This window comes from Watersipora subatra, chromosome 10, assembly GCF_963576615.1.
Source record: "Watersipora subatra chromosome 10, tzWatSuba1.1, whole genome shotgun sequence".
In the NCBI taxonomy this organism is placed as follows: domain Eukaryota; kingdom Metazoa; phylum Bryozoa; class Gymnolaemata; order Cheilostomatida; family Watersiporidae; genus Watersipora; species Watersipora subatra.
In genome coordinates this window covers 4,572,910-4,597,796 of record NC_088717.1, presented here as the reverse complement: position 1 = coordinate 4,597,796, position 24,887 = coordinate 4,572,910, and the positions used below count along the sequence as shown (strand labels likewise).

Sequence of the window (24,887 nt, the reverse complement as noted above, 5' to 3'; positions counted from 1 at the left end):
CACATGGCCTCTTCACGGAATAGTTATCTCCGTACTCATCGCTCCTGATGATCTCTCACAGTGCACGGGGATGCCATGTGCACTAATTGGATGATGAAAACTCCTAGTCCCATCAACTAATCGTCAGCGAAGGACTGTATCAGCAAGCAAGATAAAGCACTCGGTTATTGAACTTAGGGTATTATACTTGTGACATGTTAACTCAAGCTCACTAGTTGAGCCGAAATTGAGTGACAATATACAATATTGTTTTTAATCTGAAACTTTGTTCTCACTTAATAATCTCAGCAGAAGAATTAATAAGCTCTGAAATTTCATTTATAAATTCTTAATATCCAATACTTTATTATCTATCAAATTTATTAACTGTACGGATAAGTTCAGATTGCTAAGTGAGAATGTGATACTGTCCAGGAGTATTAAGCCAAACCAAAAGGTATATTTGAGGCTTTCTGTTTGCATGCTAAAAAGCTGGAATCCTGCTGCATGAACAACACAGGTTTGGGTACAATATGAACAAGAGAGAAAAAATGATACAAGATGGCAGAGTAGTGGACAGTCAACAAACAACTAGTAGTGGACCTTAGATAAACAACAAGTAGTGGACAGCAGACAAGCAAATAGTAGTGGACAGTAGACCAACAACTAGTAGTGGACAGCAGACAAACAACTATTAGTGAAAGCAGACAAACAACTAGTTGTGGACAGTAGACAAACAACAAGTAGTGGACAGCAGACAAACAACTAGTAGTGAACAACAGACAAACAACAAGTAGTGGACAGTAGGCAAACATTTAGTAGTGGACAGTAGACAAACAACTATAGTTGTTTGCCTACTGTCCACTACTAAATGTTTGTCTACTGTCCACTACTAGTTGTCTATTACTTGTTGTTTGTCTGCTGTCTACTACTATAGTAGTAGACAGCAGACAAACAACTAGTAATAGACAACTAGTAGTGGGCAATAGACAAACAAAAAGTAGTGGCAACATTCCGCTACACTCTAATATAATGGTTATAGTTTACAAAGATGGTTTATTGCAATACTGAAAAGACTTGTATAATTATTCATAGCAAGAAGGGTCATTTGGTTCAAGTGGAAAATGAACAGAAGGGTCACAATAATCATGCCTAGGAACGATATATTCTCCAAAAGCCTGCGTGGTAAAGTTGTCAGCTGGCAGCTTCGGATTAAAAACTGGCTTTACTGATGCTCGTTTTGCTGCCTCTATCATCTGAACAATTCGTGCAACCACGATTGGCTTGTCATCATAAAGATTGGTCGTTTCGCTTGGGTCATCTGGTAGAAAAAACCAAAAGGTTATTAGAAATAATTGTTTTTGCTATTGAAAGGCTTTCACCAAAAAATAAAAAAGAAAGTTACAGATCTACTTGATTGATAAAAATATTTGGATTAAGATGCCATGAAGATATCCAATGTTAACCAAAGAAGTAAAACAGATGACAGCTCTAACCAAATTTAAACTTCATACACAATTTTTTCTATAATATTACTGGCTTTTATAAATACTGCTCAAGCAACAGCTTATTGGGTGGTGTATGACTAAGCCCGTTTTTTATTTCATTTTACTTAAAAACTATCTAAGTCTATCATGTTGGTTCTAACCTGTATAACGCTTGTCAAGTCCTTGGTAGTAAGTTTGGTATGCTTCTTATTGATTATTGTCCAAAAATAATTTACTTAAAACCTACCAAATATTTTTATTAGCTCATTTTTCTCTATAATAATAATGTTTATAGTTTTACTTATTATGTTAATCTTTACTGCAATAAGAGCAGAGTTTGTCTAACCATCTGTTCAGAGACACACTACTATATTGCGTTAGTAAAAACCACCTTACACGGGATTTCAACTTTCACAATCTGATTTACAAACCAACGCTTTAATCCCTGCACCACTGGGTTACCTTGCCTCTTCATTAATTAATTATGAACATGCTGATTACTCACGATGATCTCTCATGTTGCATAGAATTACTAGTGTACTAGTACTAATACTGTACTAGTACAAATAATTTGAGCAGTACACTTTACAATATTGAGGGTCTTTGTTCAACATCAATATTATTATATCATCACCATCAATATATTATCAATATCAAAAATTGTTTGATTTAAACCCAATATTTCAATACTTTTTTAAAAACTTAAGCTAAATAAAAAGATTAATACCAAAATACTCTGAAGAGTTCAGCACGCCATGTTTTCTATTGATGAATCTATTATCTAGAGTTCGGCACTTACTTATGACATCAAAAAGGCATCTGACTACTCTTGTTCCATTCACCATCCTGTGGCAGTCATCTCCGGTAATTTCTGGCAGCTCTGGTGATTCTTCAGGTAAAGGCCAATTAGAAGATCTTAAACCAGGCTCCACCAAATAGTATTGCTCTCCATAGAACAGTTTATAGTTTCTCCACCTAAAAGGAGTAACCAAAGCTTGATTTAGTCACATTTTAGTACCGTGACTAAATCTTGTGACCTTTAACATTTAGACTTGAGTCGCTTGTTTAGTCATCAATACCAATAGCAAGTTATTTGAGAAAAAAAATGCTTAAATTTTGTGGAAAAGTGCAGTATATAAAAATACTAAAAAATTTTACAATTAGCTGATCATTCGACAATGTACAATTTTTGCTTATGACCATATGTCATAAATATTTTTGATGTGTTACTAATGTTGTTCGAAATTTTTCTAGAACATTTTTAGTGTTTTTGCAACAGTTGAGAATATCATGCTTTGCTTTTGGTGCTAAATAGTGGCTGCCTTGACAATACTTAAAAACATCAGTAGCATTTTTTGCAGCCAGATGTTGCCAATTAAATATTGACTACTTTGATAGTGGGCTAACAGTTTTATCTTGTAACTAATATTTTAAAAATTTCTAGCTTTGTCTATTTTAAAACTTCCCTACCAAAAGTTTCAATTGGTTTGCCATGAGAAAATAATGTTCTGCAAGTAGTCATGTTTCATTTCTCTGTTAATTAATAATGCACTCGGTATTCTGGCAGTATTTCAAGCACTAATAGTCTAATCAAACTTTGGAACTTTACTGAAGTGTATTATGCACTAAACTTCCCAAGTCTGGTACTTTTACGTAAACTGGATGTACAAAAATAGCCAAACTATGTAGGCAAGTTTACTCTTACGTAGGATCAGAAAGAAGAAAATGACAAAAAAAAACCTTTGCCTCAAGCTTGAAGGTATTAAATGAGTTTTTGCAATTAAGTGCTCAGATTTATTTGAGAGTTTCAACTCATTCAATCAAAAGAGATGTATAGACGTACAGTAGTGTCATTGCAATTGCTTTTAGTCGATTTAAAGGTATACCGCTTTAGTAATTACAAAAGGCTATTCTCAATTACCACAAACCTTTATTTGAATGGCATGGCATTATACTTTTAAACCTTTTTTTTATAATGGCCTTTAATTAGAGATGATGTTCAATAAAAGGGTGGCGTTAAATTATTTCAACTAGCTGCTCAGGAATTTGAGAAGTTGAAATTTCATTTAACGAATAACGAACTATAGCATAAATTTCAACAAAAATTTATAATATAATTTAACAAACAATGAACAATAAAATAATAACAAACACAAAATTATACGACAAGAAATATGATACAAGTCGTATAATACAAAATAATATGGTGATTACCATGAGTAATAAAATTCTAGTGTTTAAAATCAAATAGTACATCGCTATTGCAACAGTTCTCGTCAATCTCTAGAATTTGCTCGTCAGCATCGAATACATGTAATTAAATGTCATTGTTATTGGTAATGCCTGCGCTTGCTGGAGAATTTTAGGTCCAGTCTCAATCGAGCTATCTGACCTGAAACAGCAAATCATATTATCTTAAGAGCCATCTAGAGCATTGGTCAGCCCACATGCTTTGAATGACTTTATGATTAGCATCTTCGGATTTATGTTTGCTCAACATGTCCGACAAAGTTTATAGTTATGTTCTCGTATACTGCTCTGAGGAAGTTTAACGCCCAATGTATGCGGTAGGAGCGCTTTAGTTGAATACCAAGGCCTCAATGTAGGCTCAATCTCCAGGCACCATGATCTAGGTGCATTATTTATTCACATGTTTGATGCATGATCAATGCATTTAATATTGGCCGTCAAAACTCAACGTTCATCGAAATGGTAGAAAAACGAAAATCGCACTGGTCTGTTAGTACATTATGCCTAGGTAGGTTCACGCTAGTTGGTAATCAAATACCTTTGATTACTAATTAGTGTGATGAATGTCAAAGTGTTGCTTAAATCTAGGTGGCCTTCAAATAAAAGTGTCCTTCAAATAGAGGGTGGCGGTCTATTCTTCAACCCTTCTTCTAGAATGGTGCTCAAATAAAGGTGTCGTTTGAACCCAGGTTTTACGGTAGCTCATTTTTGTACCTGGTGAAAGTATCGTTTGGTATCTGTGTTCAAAAATTGTTCACACTTCAACAAGCAAACTAATGAACAATCACTTGTCATCATGGCAGACAAACCTGTAGGCAGCATCTTCAGTGCCACATTGTGATGGGTTCCGGAAGTTGGTGCCTGCATCAGACAATGCCACTAGCATTTCTTCTCTTTTGTTGTACCTCCTTTCTCTAGCGCAGTTGTAGATTGACCCCAAGTTGGCAAGTTGTGAGACGCCATCAATATCTAAACGTCCAAAAAATAAAAATGTTAGAACTAGGATGTCTAAAGCTACTTCCATCAGCTCATTAGATCAGGTTTGAATTACGATCTACATGTTTGTATAAAATCGAAATTTATCATGAAATCAATAGCACCATCATTTCATTTTATTGACTTGTGGGTAAGAAAAAAATTGCTTCCAGACAAAATTGATTTGCTCAATTATATAATAATTGCTTTAGTTGTACTGTTTGTGTAACAAAGACAATGATAGGATAAAAGTTAGCATTATTCATCGTGCAGAAAGAGGATTAATATATCATAAAATTTACGCCAGTTAACCTGATAACTAAAAATTACCTTGACCTAAGCAAGCACAGTAATTCTACCTCTGACACAAGAGGTTGATGTCACTGACAATAGCACAAATTGGTTAAGACGGACCCTTCAGCTATCCACCACAACTGGTGAGTTAGCAACACATCATTTTAAAAATTTTTGGTTGGCAAGGGAAGAGCCAGACCAATAACTCCTCATGCACTGCTTTGCTAAGTTAATTGAGTGAATTTGCCCAAAAATATATGGTAATAGAGAATTGCCTTTTCAATACATATTACCAGTTAGAAACAAAAAGATGATGCTTTTAATATTTTAAAAATTGTTTAACCTAACCCTTTATGGTGCAAAAACAATTTGATAGTTTTAGTAAATACGTCATGTTTTAGTTTTAGTAAATACGGCAATTTTTGCTATGTAAACTACCAAAATCTAACTACAGAAACAGCAGCTGTCCCAACAAAATTCAGTAGAGAATTATGTAATTTGCAAACTGAGATGGTCAGAAAAAAAGACACAAAAATAAGCAGCTGGTTTGACACACTGAGTGAATAAATAAATAAATATTAGCTAGGATTTCATTTGTTAGCTGTTATCCTAATTTGCTAACATTAGGTCTCATGAACCATAAATATAAAGTAGCATTGTAGCTAATATTTTTAAATAAGCAATGTATTTTATTGTCAGTAATAGCAATAAATGATTTGAATTATTAGTAAGCAACTAGTAGTCATTGCCCAAATACATCTGAACGATAGTCGCACAAACAACTACAATAACTAACTAATCAGAGTCATAAACTTATACAATTGTGCTGATCAGCTCACTTCATCTTGTGTCAGCTTGGATACTTAGCTGTTAACCATTTGTCTATCTTACACCAATAGTATTTCATCAGTATAAAGTACATGTATATCATCGACTATGTAAACATAAGCTATTTGATAACTTGATATGCATAAAATACTTATAGGTTTATCAGGTACCTGGTATTTCAGTATCATTAGTTTGACCAGGCCTAGCCAGTCCAAGAAATGTTGGTAGCCAGTCGGTGACATGCACCAGAAAACTTCTTTTCTTTCCTCTTGTTCTTGGATGAAGTCTTGGATCATAGTAAATTGTGGGAACCCGAACTCCACCCTCCATATATGTTTCTTTACCATTCCTTAGTGGGTAGTTGCTAGCATATAAATGTTTGTCTGTATTTGGAAATCCACCAGAAGGATCTGGTCCACCATTCTGTAAGTTTGATTTAGCAATTAATTGCATCACATTTGGGCATTAAGTAATAATATGAACTAAATACACCAATTAGTCGTTCATAAGATGTTAATTATCTAAAACTCTCAAAACATTAAGGATTTGAATGCTCAAGCAGTTTATCAATTATCTGATTGTATGTAACTTATTTCCCTATTTGACTAATGTAAAAATTTAGTAATTCAGATTGGCTAAAAAAACCATCCAAAGAAAACTTTAAAAAGTTAAATATTTTAAAAAAGATTTAGCCCCCATTCTATAAATTTAATTGTGACATTGACTGTTTCACATCTATGAATTGAACAATAATATAATTTCAGTATACAACCCGTCTTCAGGTTAATAAAAAAATATTTCCAATAAAAATAAATTAATTTTAATAAGTCAAATAGTTCAACTCCTTGTTCAATCACTTAGTTACAGTGTATTTATTTGAAAAACTAAATTGAAATGAGAGTTGGGCAGAAATGTTTAAAAGCGGAGCCAAGTTACTTTTCAAAAACTTGAAAATTGTATCTTTGTATTGATTTCTTAATATTTTAGCATAATAAGATTCATTAATATCTCATTAACTGAGAAAAACATTTCAGTTTTTTATAATCAGCTCAAAATCTGTGTTATTTTTTAAATATTCCAAACACTATAAAGCGTATGCGTGAGTGCTTATCTGAGAACTCAACATACATAAGAAAAAAGAAACACAATAATGACTGTTTGTTGCGGTGGCCTCTAAATGGAAAAGCTAACAAAAGACCTTTATTTAGCTAAAACAGTAGGTTTCATTCACCTTTCTCGCTCAGCTTAAGGCAGCCATTAGAAACACATTGATTGATTACTAATATGCCATTTCTACTGCCTCCTCATTACATAACTATTGCCAATCATGCTTAACTCCACAAATCTGTACATTTTCTAGTAGAATACAAATTTAAACCAACTATCCGATATGGAATAGTTGTTTGATCAACCTTTGATACTAATATGTAAATGATATACCTTATCTGTTGGAAACCAATTAAAAATATATCTTCCTAATAAGCTTGTACTACAAAAACGACTTCGCACAAACAAGACTAATTTTCAACATGTTCTATGCGACCAAAATCTCAACCATTGAGTGTAAGTTTAACTTACATCAGAGGAAAATACAATGATTGTGTTGTTATCCATGCCTGCTTCTTTCAACGCATCTACGGTAGCTCCAACTATATCATCAAAAGCAGATACCAGCCCTAAAACAATAGCAATAATTTGTTCATCCTCAAATAGTGATCTTTGTAAAAATGTGAGGAACTAGTCCTGTTATGACAAGCCACAATCAGCAGTTTTAATAACATCTGACATTGTCGACTTGTCTTTGCTGTATAGGGCCTACTGGTGTTTTTTGTTTACTCCAAGTGTTTTCAGCTCAGCAGCCATCCCTAAAAATGCTTATAAACACCAACTTTAAACATGAACTAGAGTTGTCACAATTTCTATGGAACAAAAAAAATGTTTTTTTTTCAAATCTAACAAATTAGAAAAATAAAAAAGAATAGCCTGAGAATTAAATGCATTTTCAAGTCACACTCAGACCGTCAAATGCGAGCCACTTAACTGATAACTTTGCTTGCACAGACCATTATACATTAATAGATAATGAGTTATTTTATACTATGCAATCTTGGCTTGTATTAGGGCTGCAAATATTTGATCAAAGTTATGCATATGTGATCAAATTCTGTTTAATTTTAGTTCTGTAAAAAATTTCTGCCAATAAGCGATTGGATAAGTTAGCTTAAAAACAATTTCTTAGCAATTAACTTGCTATTACACATCCTTTCTCAATCTAGCACTATATTTTAGCTGACTGGCTAAATATAAAGACACTTAATAAAGAATTTGATATAGTGAGCAATAGAATATAGACAGCTAGCCATGGTATAGCAATATAATATAGGCAAGTAGTTATGGTAGAGCAATAAGATATAGACAACTAGCCATGCATAGCCGTAGAAGTTAGATAGCTAGCCATGTATAGCAATGTAATATGGACAGCTAACCAAGTATAGCAACAAGATTAACTAACGACAACTGATGGAGTAATTAAGTGGTTCAGCAATAATATGCACTTAGAATAAGAAGACATGTAGGCCTACATATAATGCTTGTTTGTAAGCATGAGAAACCCAATGTTGCAAACAAATGTACACTAGATAACACTTTCTGGCCAGTTGGGTGTAAATATGCAAGAAGGTACTGTATTACTTTTAAAGCTTTGTCTAATAAGACTAGAAGACTGAAGACTAGAAGGAATTCTTCAAAGCCTTCTAGAAGGTTCTTCAAAGCCTTCTAGAAGGAATTCTTCAAAGTCTTCTAGAAGGTTCTTACATCTTTTTTAATTTTATTTAATCTATATGTATAAATCCCAATGTTTGTCTGTCTGTACTTCTGTACTTCCGTCTGTCCAGATAGCAATAAAGCTTAAATAGTAAGATATTCGCTGCGAACTAGATTTGAACTCACAACCACCAGCTCTACGGGCAGCCATTTGTTCAATTATACACTAAACTTTTCAACTGGCTATACTATGGAATAAGTTGGACACATACTGGGAATCAATGCAAATCTTTCATGGCTTCACATTAAACACTGCAGCTAGCATTATGAGCAAACCATACCAAAAGAAAATCAGTGAAGCCATACAAGAAAAAATATACATGCCTATAAGCCAAGAAAAATGTGTACTCATATAGCCAACAAGACTATTGCAATCAGTATAGATCTGTAATAGGCAGTGCAGCTGGTATGGTATGAATTACACAGAAATAAACACAGTAAACAGAAATAGCACAGCTCACCAAAATAAACAAAGAAATTAATTAGAATGGTAATTGTTGACATTGAATATGTTGATGAAAAATAAACTTTATGTACAAAAACTTTTTTATCACTCGTGCATTGCTGGGCATTCAGTTAGTTCTAATATAAAGGACAACATAGAACAAAGTTAACAGGCGTTAGATATTGAGACTGTTGCAACCTCATACTTAAGACCAAGTAACATAACGCTGTTTGGATTGAACAGCATCATGTAATGGAAGTGTTGCCATGACGATGCTAGTGTAAAGAATAAAGTAAAACAATGCTTTGAGCAGCTACAAGGAATATTAATGTTTCACAGGCATCTTCATGGACACAATTATTTTTTCTTGACAGCATCTTTTGCGTGTTAGCTAATACATGTACAAGTTCAAGGCTATTTTTAACGATCCTCTATTTTTGATTGTTTTGAAAAGAATTGAACAAACATCCTTTTTTTTCTGGACACTTTTCAATGTTCAAAACTTGCACTTGTTGTTAGCAGAATTAGTCAACGCAATTAAAAAGGTACAAATGTTTTCGAATTTTTCTTATTAGAGCTTGTGCCAAAGCATACGTTGAACACATCTGTTTTGTTATCAGCCATAGCTGTGAACTGATTCGTCAGTCTCTGAAAGTTTTATTGATTTGTTCTCTCTTGATTTCTAGTTACGACTAAGTATTGAGCTACCAACCTAGGTATATCCTTCTCTGCCTTGCATCATCGTCTGTAGAGTTAAGGAAGTCATGTACAGCAAACATCTCATCAGTATTCTAAAATACATAACTCTATTTGTACCACCAGCATTCATTTACTGTGAGGTATAGTAAATACAAAAAAAAATGTCAGCTTTCACAACATCTCCTAATCCGAATTAGCCTTTTTATGATTTTAGTATTAATTACTAGAAATTTCCCTGCCATACAGCCCATGACCAAAGCAATAATGGAAAAAAAAGGGTGCTGCTGGTTGTTGAAAATGTAGTTACAAAAGGTCAGAATTCTACAAAAGTAGAATTCTTTAGTTAGATGTTGTAGGCTTCGCCTACAACATCTACTAAAGAATTCTCTGAATCAGATGAGTTGTTGTTACTATTTTGAGTAGCGTGTTGTTGAACATTAGCATTTGATGTTGATGGATGCTGTGAGGACCTTCTATTTCTCCTCCTCCGTAATAATTGGGAGACACGTGGATGGCCAATGCAACAACGTGGTGTTCTGGGAGGTTGTATGTTCATGGTAGTTGTCAAGTTGTTTTGAATTGAAATTCAAAAGGTCAATTATGCAAAACAAAAGGTTATGGCGGTAACCTTTCAAAGAGTTGGTAACATATTTAAAAATGTTTATATGTGTTTGTATCGTTATTATATTTAAACGACTCTACACAAAAATGGTTAAACTTGCTGATGAGATTTCAGTACAAGGGTTTGCGACAGCCGTTAATGAATAATTTTCGAGAGTTGTGTGCACATGTGCATTTATCATAAATCTCCCAACCAATCGTTTCGCTCGTGTTTGGTCGGGGGGAAAGATGAAACTAACATATTTGCTAAATAAACTTTAGATGTTTCTAAACTCACATGCACTACAGATATAAGACTGGGAGTAGTGACAGTAGTTTTAGTCAGCTGTCAAGTGTTTAGGGAGTAAAAGCAGTATAACTGATTCTGTGTTTATCCACTTCTAATGGACCACAAGATGGGTGTCTTCATTGTCTGAATCTCATTTCACATTTACTCAGCTAGTTAGATTTGCTTACTTCCAGCAGCAATCCTGCCGACTTCATTATAATTTTATTCTACTCGAGCAGTGGTCTCTATTCTTTATTGGTAGGAAGCCCAGCAACGACCAGGGATTACTTCATGTTTATTCAGATAGCCTGGAAGAGGGTGTTTAAAAGTCTGGTTCTCAGAAACTGAAGGGAACTTTGAACCCAAATATTTTAGAAACCTAGCAGAAGACACGAAGCATATGCGTCTAAATTTTGTACTATACCAGCAAAAAATATGGACACACATAGCGTTAATGCAGACTAACAGACACAAACACAAGCAATGCCGAAGTAGAATTTGTTGATACATATTATTTGTATGGCCAAAGTGCACAATCTCTATGTTAAAATTATTATCTTTTACACATTCTTGTGTGCTTTATATAATTTTCATAGCAGATTTTGTCTAGCGGTTGCACAACTGAAGGCTGTTGAATCCTTCACTTTTTTGTAATAATGTAACTGCCTGAGGTTAGTTGAAATTTATATGAAATCACTTCACGTAAACTCATTGGTTGGTCAAACCATGGACTTGGAAATAATGGAGGTGTTTGATACTAGCCTGATCAATCTAATGGTGCCAGTCTATCAATCAATCAATCAATCTGATGACTTTCAAACGAGTGTTTTCACTTTCAAACAGTGGCACTGAATTATGACAGAATGAGAGCAACATGGCTGTTTCCATGATGGCATATGGGGCGTGTCGCTACAATATCGCTGTATGGAAGCTTAGTATAAGTAAAATATTAATTTCGTATTGAAACCAATAGGTCGTACTAGTGGTACAAGACTAGCCTACAAACACCAGCACAAGGAAACCTGTAGTTACAGCAACTAAATAATAACTGTAAATAGATGAGCTAGTTTCTCAATAACCTAACCTGAAGTGGGTCGTGGGGTGCTGTAGGTGTTACCCACATAAATAGAGGCTTTGGGTTGTCTCTATGATCCAGTATCATTTCTCTGACATCTCTAGCATCTTGCAGCTGTAATAGTCAAAAGAGAAGTAGAAAGCTATACTTGTATTGGCTATGGATGCAAAGTGCAGGTAATAATGCTAAACCTACATGTAAAAAGAAATGTTGTTACAGCTTATCATAAAACCTGCTCATCCTACTATTATACTGGTATTATCTATAGAGGCATAGTGCAGGTAATAAAACAGTATCTAACAGAAGATAAATTGCTGCTAGAAATTATTAACAACCTGCCTGCCCTGCTATTTCGTGACAGGCGTTCAGAGCTTTTAAAGCCCAAATGCTGGTTGATATTCAAGTGTTACGTCATACACCCCTCATTAGTGGTTTAATCTGATGATTTGCGGTATTTTGCTGGACTTACCTTTTTATAGAAAATGTTGAATTTTATTGTAAGTTACCTTTCAAAATTTTGATTTGCTTTTAAAGAGATAGTTGTGTCGAATGCATGTGATTGCAGCATTTTAATATCTCAGTATATCATACAGTACCTTAGCGATGTTTATTGCGCTACTGGAGATGAAGAAAATCGTAGCTTCTCGCTACTGTAGAAAATCAGCTGCCTATTTCCTAGCTTCTAATGAAGCAAAATAAACATAATTGCTGTGAGCTGCTTCCTTGCTCTATATATCTATACATCATATATATATATATATATATATATATATATATATATATATATATATATATATATATATATATATATATATATATATATATATATATAAACAATCAGAACTGTATCCCGTTGTCCATAAAAGTGCTCGAAGTTTCCTGAGCTGATCTTTTATTATCTATTATATATATATATATCTCAAAGTTTGTCCAATCATAGTTATTAAAATTTAGGAATGAAAAATCTGCTGCAGATTATTTGATCTCATGATCTCCTGGTAAACCATTAAAACTTACCACTACTTACCAGGTAAACTACTCAAATTCATAACATATCATGTTTTATTACCCATGCAATGCCAAGCATTTGGCTAGTTCCTTTTAACATTAGAATGACAGCGTATCAGCTGTCTAAACATATCAGTGTTATGACCTTAGTCTAAGCATATCTGTGTTATGACCTTAGTCTAAGCATATCTGTGTTATGACCTTAGTCTAAGCGCATTGGTGTTATGACCTTAGTCTAAAAATATCGCTGTTATAACCTTAGTCTCAACATATCTGTGTTATGACTTTATCCTGTACTTTTCACATTGTGAAGTCTTATAGCAGGTAGATAGCCTACTTTGGTCGTGTCGCACGCTATATCACATTAGGGAAAGACTACTATTGAATTGCTTTTAGTTTCTTTAATTAGACAAGACATATCAACTCTGTAACTGAGTGCTCTTGCATGACCAGGCGTATCACGGCTGGGTGTAACTAGTAGCTGAAAGTAAATTAACACATTCATTACGTTTCCGTGACACAATTATTTGGCAACTTTGCGCCATCTACAAGATAGAAACAGCCAAAACCTGCAAGTCAAGCGAGGTTTGTTACTTGCAAATTTTTATCCAATGCTTCACCGTTGTGAAAGGTGGAAACGGCACTTACGAATGATGCATAAGAAACTGACGTGCAAGCTAGTCTATTTTAAACACTGGCGTTGTTCCTATTTTTAAAGGGAGATGCTAGCCAAAACAGGAGTTGGCTGCTATGAACTCTGGCGTAAAACTCCTTTCCTTTTTAAAAGAAAGCACTGCGTTAGTCTTCAACACGCGAAGAATGTCTATCGAAATACTTATTGCGTGGTAAATCAACGCGCGCACAACTCCAAATCTACATCATCCACACAAAGAGAACATAATGTGCAACTTTTGAGAGAATATATATTAAGTGTTGCACACCATAGCTCTAATATGAAGTAATTTTTGCTAAGACCTTATCTTCATCTGCAATTATTACCAATGAACCAAATTTCTGATAGAACAACAAAAAGTGTTAACAATATGCTACATTATTATAATAAAAAACAAAATCAGTTGCATAGAACTGTAATACCTATATACTATGAATAGTTCTGGGTAGAAATTTAATAGTGGCTTGTCATGCAATGTTTTCTTGACTATGGCTGCATTCTTTGTACAATCATTACAAATTAAAAAATAAAATCTCAATCTGTCATTGCAGAAAGCAGAGAGCGTGGGCTGCGGATTTTTACAAGTATGCCATGCAATCATTGATTCAACTAGAAATAGTTCAGCTAGACTTCAATTTTATTGTCTCACTTTAAATGGAGTCAAAACAACAGAGAAAATGTGCATTTGCAGCAGCGAGTCATCAGCAGTTGCTTGTCATATGCAGAGGCAATAGAACAAAAAGGAGGTAATAGTACACTGAAAGACAGTTTTCAAAGAAGCTTTTTTTTGGGGCTTCGAATCTGCTTCAAACCAGCTCACCAAACAACATAGTTTAAAATTATTTACACTAACAATTATTAAAACATATTAAACAATACACTAAGTACAGTTGAGGTTAGTCATAGATAGGTTTTTCATATAGTTGCAATATAATGCCATCATTTTTAAAGAACATTAGCTAGCCTGTCTTTTTAATACAAATACTAGGGAAATGGTTTTAAAGCTAATTTACTGAACTGCTTTGTTATAATATTTATAATAGTTTTGGACATCAAGCTCATTATTATATTATGTTCTATACATCAAATTATTGATATATTCGTTATTTATTTAGATTATGCTAATTGTCAGGACACATATCATCTCCATTTGTGGCTAAAATAGTAGCAATTTTTATTTCTGAACTTCGTTGGTACTAAAATAGTAGTGAGTTTTATTGCTGGACTGCATTGGTACTAAAATAGATAGAAGTCAACAAAACTGATAAAAATATGAGCTTATGCAAGCAACTTGTGGTTTAAATGTTTAGTAGCCGGAATGAAAATTTTTAGCCATCAGAGGTAATCTTGTTAAGCGTGCCATCAAATATTTTAGCGACTGACAGTTGTACTAAGCTAAGCTATGCGGTGGTTTGAGAAGGCTAAAGTAAAGATTGTTGTAAACAACCACCTCCCTTAATATATAGAACTCAGCCTACGTGGAGGTACACAGTTAATACGGCTAGGCTCAAATAGATTTGTGTGACCTGTGCACATTTACTCTTTCTATCATATACACATACATCCTTATGGAACACTTACCACTGTGTAAATTATGTACACACTTCAGCGCTTAAGGAACACATTTTACATGCCCTTCTCTCCCTCTGTCTCTTTTTCTCACCGTCTTTCCCTATTTCTTTCACTATCCTCTCTTTTCCTCTTTCCCTCCCTCTCTCTAACTGTCTCTCTCTCTCTCTATCTCTGTCTTTCTCTCTACCTCTCTCTATCTATCTCTCTCTCTTTATCTCTCTCTATCTATCTCTCTCTATCTCTCTCTCCCTTTCTCTCCCCCTCTCGCTCTCCCTCTCTCCCTCTCTCTCTCTCTTTCTCTCTCCCTCTCTCTCTCTCTCTCTCTCTCTCTCTCTCTCTCTCTTTCTCTCTCTCTATCTCGCTCTCTCCTCTCTCTCCTCTCTCTCCTCTCTCTCCTCTCTCTCCTCTCTTTCCTCTCTCTCCTCTCTCTCCTCTCTCTCCTCTCTCTCTCTCTCTCCCTCTCTCTCTCTTTCTCTCTCCCTCCCTCTCTCTCTCTCTCTCTTTCTCTCTCCCTCTCTCTCTCTCTCTCTTTCTCTCTCTCTATCTCGCTCTCTCCTCTCTCTCCTCTCTCTCCTCTCTCTCCTCTCTCTCCTCTCTCTCCTCTCTCTCCTCTCTCTCTCTCTCTTTCTCTCTCTCTATCTCTCTCTTTCTCTTTCTCTCTACCTCTCTCTACCTCTCTCTACCTCTCTCTATTTATCTCTCTCTATCTCTCTCTCCCTTTCTCTCCCCCTCTCTCTCTCCTTCTCTCTCTCTCTCTCTCTCTCTCTCTCTCTCTCTCTCTCTTTCTCTCTCTCTATCTCTCTCGTTCTCTCTACTTCTCTCTACTTCTCTCTACCTCTCTCTATCTATCTATCTCTCTCTCTTTCTCTCTCTCTCTATCTCTCTCTTACTCTCTACCTTTCTCTACCTCTCTCTACCTCTCTCTATCTATCTCTCTCTCTATCTCTCTCTCCCTTTCTCTCTCCCTCTCTCTCTCCCTCTCTCCCTCTCTCCTTCTCTCCCTCTCTACCTCTCTCTACCTCTCTCTATCTATCTCTCTCTCTATCTCTCTCTCCCTTTCTCTCCCCCTCTCCCCCTCTCTCTCTCCCTCTCTCCTTCTCTCCCTCTCTCTCTCTCTCTCTCTCTCTCCTTTTTCTCCTTCTCGCTATCTCTCTATTCCTCCCTCACTCTATAGCTCTTTTCTCCACTCTCATTTTTCTTCTTTCCCACTTTCTCAATGAGTTTAGGCTATTGTTTGCTCAACAGATTTTGAATTCTCATATATTTTGTTTGTATGACACGGGTAATCTGCAAGTTTGCATTATATGCAAAATGGAAACGACAAAAATCCACAAGTCAAGCGAGGTTTGTTATTTGCAAATTTTTATCGAGTGGGTCATGTTTGCAAAAGATGGAAACCGCACTTGTGAATGATGCACAAAAAACGCCTCACAAACTATTTCATTTTATACATTTTGTACAGTTCAATAGTCGGAGTAGGCTGCTATGACCTCTCGCGTAGAATTCCCTATCTTTTTTAATAAAGCAATCTACAACATGCAAATGTCCACTGAAACATTTATCCCTAACTTAATATGCATACAATTCAAGATCCGCATCATACAAACAAAGGAAAATAGTGACTGATAGATAAGGATTGCCAAGCCTCGCAACTGTTTTGTTAACAGCATTAATCACGGCTCACTCAGTTTAAGCTACTTCATACCTTCTGGCAATGTCAGCTATTCGTATATCAAACCAGTTATCAGAGTAAAATCTTGAAGATTGACTAGTAGCCTATTCTTCGGCAGCAGGGAAAACTTCTCTCCATAATGAAATGATTCTCTCCATAATGACAACTAAAGCACCGTTTACAAAATATTTTTGTATCCTGAAGAGCATAGAATATCTTTGTATCCTTCACTAGGAAAAATACGTGACTCATGGATTAGGCAATGCTAGTGATCAATAAGTACTTACAGCCATGTGAGTTCCAATATTCTCTGTACTTGGAATGCCATTAATCTGCCTTTGCATAACTGTACCATCAGCTAAAGCATTAAAATAATATGAAATGCTTTGAGATCAAAAAGTAATGCAAGAGACGGTGTGTAAAAAGGCACATCATAAGCATATAATATATTATACACAGTGATCAAAGGATAACTCACTCCAGTTGTAATAGTCAGCTGCTCCTGTATTAATTCCTCTAAACTCATCTACCCCTCTACTTCCTGGTAGGCAGGCTTCATTGCAGTATCCCAAGTGCCACCTGAAACAGGTTACAATTTCCAACAAATTTTGTGATTCTCAACTTGATTAGCAAATCTGTGTACTGAAAGAGAAACAACGCAGACTATTAACCTATAAAGGTTTCAATAGACCTGTATTAGCTTTTTATCATTTTGATATAAAAACCTCATAAACTACTTTTTGCCAGGCTAAGGTTGTTCTGCAGGTTTTGTGTTAGCTTAAAAAGTTCCCTCAACATTTGTAATGCTTTCAATGCTAATAAATACTGCATTTGATAATGTATTTAAATACTGTTATAATATAACAATTTTTGATTTTGTGGTTAATGTAATAGTGTGCAAAAACCTTTTTTCAAAATTTGTATGTGCAATTAACAGTGACAGCTCAATGAGAGTGCTATAGTGTTAACTACTCACTTTCCAAGGTGCTTGGTTACATATCCTTCTTCCTTCATATACTGATAAATAGTCTTATGTTCTATGGGGAGACAAGTCTGGGCTTCTGACAATACCACGAGGACCTGTAAAATATTACTTCCCGTTTGTAATCTACCAAAGATTTAATGCCTAGTAGTAAAAGAGAGCTCAAGTTTAGCTTCCTTTTAATCTCTAAAAAAGAAGTTGCTATGGAAACTAGTCATTCATTTAATCACACAAGATCCATTAATCCGTGAAACCTAAAACAATGTATCTCTCTCTCGTTTGTGAGGGGTTCTACCTAGTTAGAAGGTTTTATAGCAACTTGTACCTTGGCATTCTCAAATGCTGTCAGCAAAAAACGGGCATGTCAGTGATGCACAGTAAATAGGTGTGTACAACTGTTGTGATGCAACCGAAGGTGACCAGTTAGCTCAGATGATAGAGTGTTGTTTCAGATAGTTGAATGTCATAAGTTTGAATTCTGTATATATAGTACTTTGTTGGCAATAATTTTATTTCACAAATAAAAATGTTTTTCAAATTAGGCCGTACAACAATAGTAAAACGATATGATGATGAATAAAACAATAAAACAATACTGTATAATGCAATGTTTCTCTCAGTCTTCTACTATGGCTTTGAAAGCCGCACATGACTCTTGTTATACGATAAACTAGATGAATGATTGGCTTGAAACAAAGAATAAAACAATTACCAATGAATTTGAGTAACTTAAGCTAGTAACTTAAGCTGGTCTAAATCTTTAATATATGAGCCACGAAGTCAGCTAGTAACTATTACGTTACCGCCATGATCTCTCAGGCAATTAATCATGGTTATTAAGCATGGTAGTAGTAATCGATAGTATTTTTGCAAGCGCTTCAAGCTTGCATATTTTCACCGGTGTAATGAGAATGGTCATATTTGTTAAATTGTATAGCAACATAGCCACTTGGCCTAGATGACAGCACGCCTGTTTTCAAACCTTGGAACCTGAGTTCAAATCTAGTACAATGCAGACTTTTCATTCCTATAACTTTATTGATCTGACTGGACACATAAATGACAGACAGAAAACAGACAAATACTGAGATTTACATAAAAGGTCTTTGTGCAAAAAACTGTTTTTTACAAATACAACATTTAATATTCTACCTATTAAACTTTATGTCATGAGAAAAGTGTTTTTGTGCAGTTCAAATAAATTTTAAAAATAAACAAAGAGGGCATGGAATTGTGTGTATACAAAAAGTTTCTTCTGAAACAAGCTCGTTGTATTCAAAGTTTTGATGGGCGGTATTGGCACCTCTCGATAGTAGTACTAACGTAAAAATGAGATATCAGACTGTCTCTGTCTAATACTTTGTCTGACCAAACAGAGTGAGAATGTAGAGACAATTCCTACTCCAGATAATACAAATGTCATCGTGAAAATTGTGCGCATTTGAAAATTACAAATTAAAAAATAGGTATTGAGCAGTGGTAAAAATCAATTACAAAAATTTATAAAAAATAACACAAAGGCATTAAGGTAATATAATTTAATAACAGAAAGTGTATATTTGGGGTGTGCAATTGCAATGAAGATAGATATGGTAAGAGCGTTGGAGATCATAAAAACAGCTTAGTCTAGTAGTTAGGCGAGCTTGTTAGTAGAATTGTGAGTTGAATATTGCTAGTTCAAATCCTCTGCATAATGGATTTTTCATCACTAGATTTAATCCCTATATCTGGACCCAAGGCTAACAGATAGAAATACCAACAAAAAAGACAAACACTGAGATTTATAAATAGATTAACCACAATAATCATACAATTAAGGCGGGAAGGCGGGAAGGCAGATAAGCTGTAGACTTGGGAACAACTTTCAGTTTAGCATCAGTTATGAGATTTTTTGATAGCAACTACTAAGCTTTTAATATAATATAAAGATAACTGTTACATGGTGCTACTTAGAGCTATAATACAGTGATTTGATGTGTTGGAAATGGAATAAAATAATGTTCTTACGTGAAGTCCATTATTTGATGGATATCTTCCTGTCATAAGTGCTGATCTGGTCCTAAACATAAATTTGAAATACATTAGGATTTTTAATATAACAGCAGCATTTTTTTCTTAAAATATTTAAAATGGGCTTTTTAGTTGTTTGTTATATAAATTTTGTGTCTTTGATTCATTTTTATAATTTGTTTAATTTATACGAGCGCAACAACACAAACAAATCACAAATATCAGTGTTTAGAAAAGTGTTTCCTTTTGTTATTCTAATCTGCATATATTCTGCTTGTTGACGCATTGTGGCAATACTCACGGACTGCATGCACGCTCTACATATGACTGTGTGAGTTCAATTCCTTTTGCTTTCAAAGCATTCAGATGTGGAGTCTTTACTTTAGGATTGTGAAATCCCACATCATTCCATCCTACAATATACATGCGTTGCGTATCTTGTCTAGCAAATCGACAGGTAAGCAGGTAATTATGGCCATCATTTATTGAGATGTATAACACATTCTACTTTTGCTAGATCGGTTTTGTTCAATGTACATGCATGTTGCTGCTAGACATAATTGTGATCTAAGAAGTTGGTTTTTTTAATATGAATAGGTTTTACATTTACATTTCCCAAAAACCTAAAGTCTTTGACAAAATTTTAACAATATGAGTAGAAGTAATCCAAGGTTGAGCTTATCTTGCATCATATATAAATTTATCTTTTTTAGCTCAAATCAGAGTTTCTGAGAAACCAGTAAGAAAAGGGATTAATCATAATTGTTTGTATAGTTTTAGGGTGTCTTTTACGTTTAATTTTGTAACTTGTTAATAAGCACAGAGACTTATAAGAAATTCAAGTAAAGGAAAATAAGTCTATTAAATTTATTTGATGTGTTTCGACTGTAGAATTCAAAATTTAATATATATAGCATCATATTTTTAAATAGCCATTAATAAGTTGTGATTTTTTTAAATATATGGAATACATGTATATTAAAATGACGCCAAATAAGTCTTTTAGAGTCAGCTATCGATTCTTGGCAAACTTTTGAAAAACTTCTGTAAAGCTGTTACAAAACTACACTGACAATAAAATTTGGGTTTTTGTGTGTTTTGCTTGTATACTTGAATAACCATATAAAAAGCCAAAAAACTCATAAAATTACGGACTAATATCTTTATTAAAATCAGTAGGTGAATTATAGCTCTCGATGATTTTCATCTGCTGCATTATTTGATTAAATGGTTGATCTTTAGTTTAATTGTTGTGACATGAAGTTGCTGAACTCTCTGCTTCTAGGTCACATGATCTCTACATTGATGCAAGTCTAAGATGTGTCCTATAGCTGATGCTAAGGGCTCATTATATGATCAGTTCTGATGTCCGAAGATGTAGTTTAACCACGAAGATATACCAACACATTCCCTTAAGGTCCGTTGACGCCGTCGTTCAAATCAACGTTTAGCTGTGCAATGGGCTCAGCGGTTAGTAGTTTTGACGCCATCACTAATTTCGATGTCATCACTAGTTTCGACGTACACTCCACGAGCTATTAACTGTCAGTGATCCCTAACCAACAACCAATGGATGTTACAAAATTGCATTCCTGATATCGCAAGTCTTTTTTTATTGTTGATTAAATCATCACGAGCAGCGCTGTTCTTTAAATGACATTGGCATTAATTTTCACAACCGGTAAAATTGAGCCTGATGCTGTTAACAAACAGGCAATAAAACTGCTTACAGTTGTGGCCATCAGTGTCAAAGCTCAACACATTGAAATCTTATTGTTTGATCACTAGCAATGATTATGTGTGGCACTCATCACAAAATGATGTCATAGCAGCTAATCATTGTGGTCCATCACACAGCGAATCGATCATTTGAGCGGTAGTGTGCTCAGGCTTTTAAGCTTTAAGCATTGCTAGAAAGATAGCCATGTGACAAAATGGTTTGAACAATTAGCTTTGTTCCTGACTTCATATTTTCTAGTATTTAACATAAGCATTAGCTTAAAAAACTCCATATAATAAAATGCACATCAACTACTTAATAATTTGTTTATAGTATTTTTCACGCTCTGATTATCATGATGAAAGCTTGCTTCACCTTTCCTAGCATGTTATGAGTCTGTTAAGGATACTGTACTAACTTTTTTTAACAAAACCTTCTGTACTTTGTACAAGCTTTTTAGTTGTGCTGCGTATAAAAGGGTTCTATCTAGAAAATATCTGATCGTTTGTTTCTTTGCAATAAGCCATGTAGCTTATAAGGCAAAAATTTTTTTAAAAAGTAGTAGAACTTTGACAATGAACTTTTTCATTACGCCTTAGATGACATAACTTGAAGGCTGATCCTCTTTTCATCTTACATAAGTCATGCCCTAGCAAAAATTGACATGTTAGTTACTGTTGGACAACTGCTTTAAAATCAAATGAAAATGTTATTCTCAAACCTAAATCTGGACCACTTTACACTAAATCACTCTCATTTTATGTGAACTACTCTTATGCATGCATTACTAGTAGTTAAATTTTCACGGCCAGTTATATATATATATATATATAACTGGCTGGATATATATATATATAACTGGCTGGATATATATATATCTATATATATATATATATATATATATATATATATATATATATATATATATATATATATATATATATATATATATATATATATATATATATATATATATATATGATAATCATAGTCAATGTTTAACCAAACCGATGTTAACCCAGCAATAATGCTTTACTTCAGCATGGAGCCTCAGCGCACCAGCAAAATCTGGTGAGCATGCAAAGAGAATCTGGTGAGCTTGCAAGGAGAATCTGGTGAGCATGCAAAAAAAATTCAGTCAGCACGCAAGGAGAATCCAGTTGCACTGCTGTTAATCATGCTGTGAAGATGTTAAAAGCATGCATCAAGTTTATTATTCAAAGATGTGACAACTGTTGACAACTGAAACCCTCAAACTTGGTTAGTCATTGTAAATTTAAATCTATAACTTATAGTTGTAAGTCAATGTTATGTAAGTTGCTGTAAACTCCTGTGGTACAAGAGACACAAAAAAGAGGTAAATGAAGATTAGTTAAGACATATTGTGATGTTTGTATGATAGATAAATTGTGGTAAGGTGTACTTCTTAGCGGCAGCAAAGTGTTAATGAATATTCATTAATGAAATTTGTAGAAATTTTGTAAAAACTGGCAAATGGTTTGAGCTTTTACTAGCAACATTAACTTTATTTTTTATGCAAATAATAAAAACCTAAAACACTGTTCTTCCCATTAGCATTGTTATATAAAAACATTTTTACACGGAATGTCTCATGTATGTTATCACAGTTCATAGGTTTAGCTTTAACTTTACATTAGCTGTTATGTCTCTGTACGTGTATAAACCTTGTAGGTGTAATAACAATAAAGGCATTGTTTAGCTGTCTACTTGTACCCTTTGTGTTTGTAAAAAACTCGACTTATTAAAGGTTTGTACAGGACCAACTGAAGATATGAACTGCATACCTTTAACAAAACTGAACTGCTCATATAGCAAAGTATATAAAGAAACTTTCATATATAGCAAACCTGAAGCTCATATATCAACCTTGAAGCAGCCCACCAAGTGGTCCACCATGTAACTAATGTATGTGTAACATTAAAACATTTTAAGGCATGCATATGTCAGCAATCTTTATCTCAACAGCTTTCGTGAGAAAGTTGACACAATTATTTACATTACAATCAGCATGAAGGCAGGTTATTTGGTAGAGCCATTATGACTGTCATAGTTATTAGCTATTGTTTTGGTTCAAAGTAAGATATTTCTAAACTTATCATGATCTTAGAATCTTTTGACTCTTTTAAAAACTATTGATAGTATTTAGCGAGACATGCTGACTGGCAAGAGCTGTAAGTTATATAGTAAACTGCTAGCCAGCACTTTCAGTTTTCTTGAAAAGTTTTCTTATTTCTGTGATTCAAGACTTGCTCTCACAACTCTAATTCTTTTATATTCTTTTGACTTGTAGAGTTTTAAGAGATTTTACCCAAAGAGTCACCACAATAGATTTTACTCCTTTAAATTTTGACATAAACTCTTTTAGAAACTATGTTTAGACTAAATCATGCTCTTGAGGGTTACTGGTTTTAAGGATCATCATGGACCACAAACTGCAAACAAATGAAAACTGTCATTGTAAAAGTTAAAGCAATGTTCGGGATTCAATGTTCAGGACCAATTCAGGCTTGCCTTGAGACAACTCAAATGTATCTCAACAATTGGATACAAAGAGATTCTAAGAAATAAGCTTGGAGAAAACATAACCGGTTGATTGCAAAATTTTAACTAATTTGGAGATGTCAAATGCTTTACTTTATTTACCAATTATATTCACATAATGTCTGCAATGCCATAATCTTTTAGTAAAGAAATTTTCATGAGAAAAATCTGGCTCTCATTTGTCAAGATAAACTAAAATGTTGAACTCTTCATACTTAAAAGTCAGCTTGCATTAAGCTAGGCTGGTTTTTAAATTTGACTTACCCAGATCGTCAGCCATGATGTAGACAATATTAGGTTGTCTTCCAGATTGGTCTCTGTATTCATCGTCAATAGAGTCAATCGATTGAAACTTGCATTTACCATTGTAGCCAGCAGTCACCTCCAGTGCACAAACCAACACACAAAACAGAGTCAAACCTTTCATGGTGCTTCCCGAATGACAACTGGAGCGTAGAATCACTTTTCCTTTTCTATGTGTCAATTTGAGAAGCGTTTGCTAGAAGCTGTGATGAATCATGCATGAATCAATCTTGGTCAGATAAATTATTACTGTTGACTGGTCTTTGGTTAATCACTTCATCATTAGTTTTCACTAAATGATGATGACTAGTTTAGTACAAAACATCAATGCATTTTACAGTTTAAAAACAACTTGAAGTCAGATATGATAAATGATGAAAAATCATTTCGGATCAAAGTACATGTAAAACATCACGATATCGTGATAGAGCAGCTCATGGGTGCCTTGTTGAAAACCAACTTGCAGAAAGCAATGAATCTAAAGCTAGGGTTTTTGTTCTAGAAAATCAGATGTCAGCTCATTTTAGAAGCGAGCAAAATTCCATTACTCACAATTGACTAAACTTGATCGCAGTTAAAACAAATGGAAGAAAAATATGTGCACAATGACATCACTAGTCGTTATCAGTGCTATAGTTGAT

General features: G+C 34.3%; 1 protein-coding gene across 1 annotated transcript; it reads right to left on the bottom strand.

Annotated features, from left to right (window-relative positions):
• Positions 1-1,001: 1,001 nt before the first annotated feature.
• On the bottom strand, positions 1,002-24,378 carry LOC137406180 (arylsulfatase B-like). Its single transcript, XM_068092713.1, has 13 exons — positions 24,208-24,378; positions 19,963-20,074; positions 19,659-19,710; positions 17,646-17,749; positions 17,148-17,248; positions 16,957-17,027; positions 11,754-11,858; positions 9,794-9,872; positions 7,392-7,489; positions 5,984-6,236; positions 4,526-4,685; positions 2,266-2,441; positions 1,002-1,300 (listed from the first exon to the last, which is right to left on the bottom strand). Exons 1-13 carry the CDS (start codon positions 24,368-24,370, stop codon positions 1,065-1,067), a joined length of 1,710 nt encoding a protein of 569 aa, XP_067948814.1. The 5' UTR covers positions 24,371-24,378; the 3' UTR covers positions 1,002-1,064.
• Positions 24,379-24,887: the final 509 nt, after the last annotated feature.

Bases quoted from the DNA above. Each gene is read 5' to 3' on its own strand.
- LOC137406180 (XM_068092713.1), bottom strand. From the start codon at position 24,370: ATGAAAGGTTTGACTCTGTTTTGTGTGTTGGTTTGTGCACTGGAGGTG. The intron at 9,873-11,753 runs GTTAGGTTATTG...TATGTATTTTAG, and splicing joins CACCCCACGACCCACTTCAG to AATACTGATGAGATGTTTGC. The intron at 4,686-5,983 runs GTACCTGATAAA...TTGGACGTTTAG, and splicing joins TAATGATACTGAAATACCAG to ATATTGATGGCGTCTCACAA.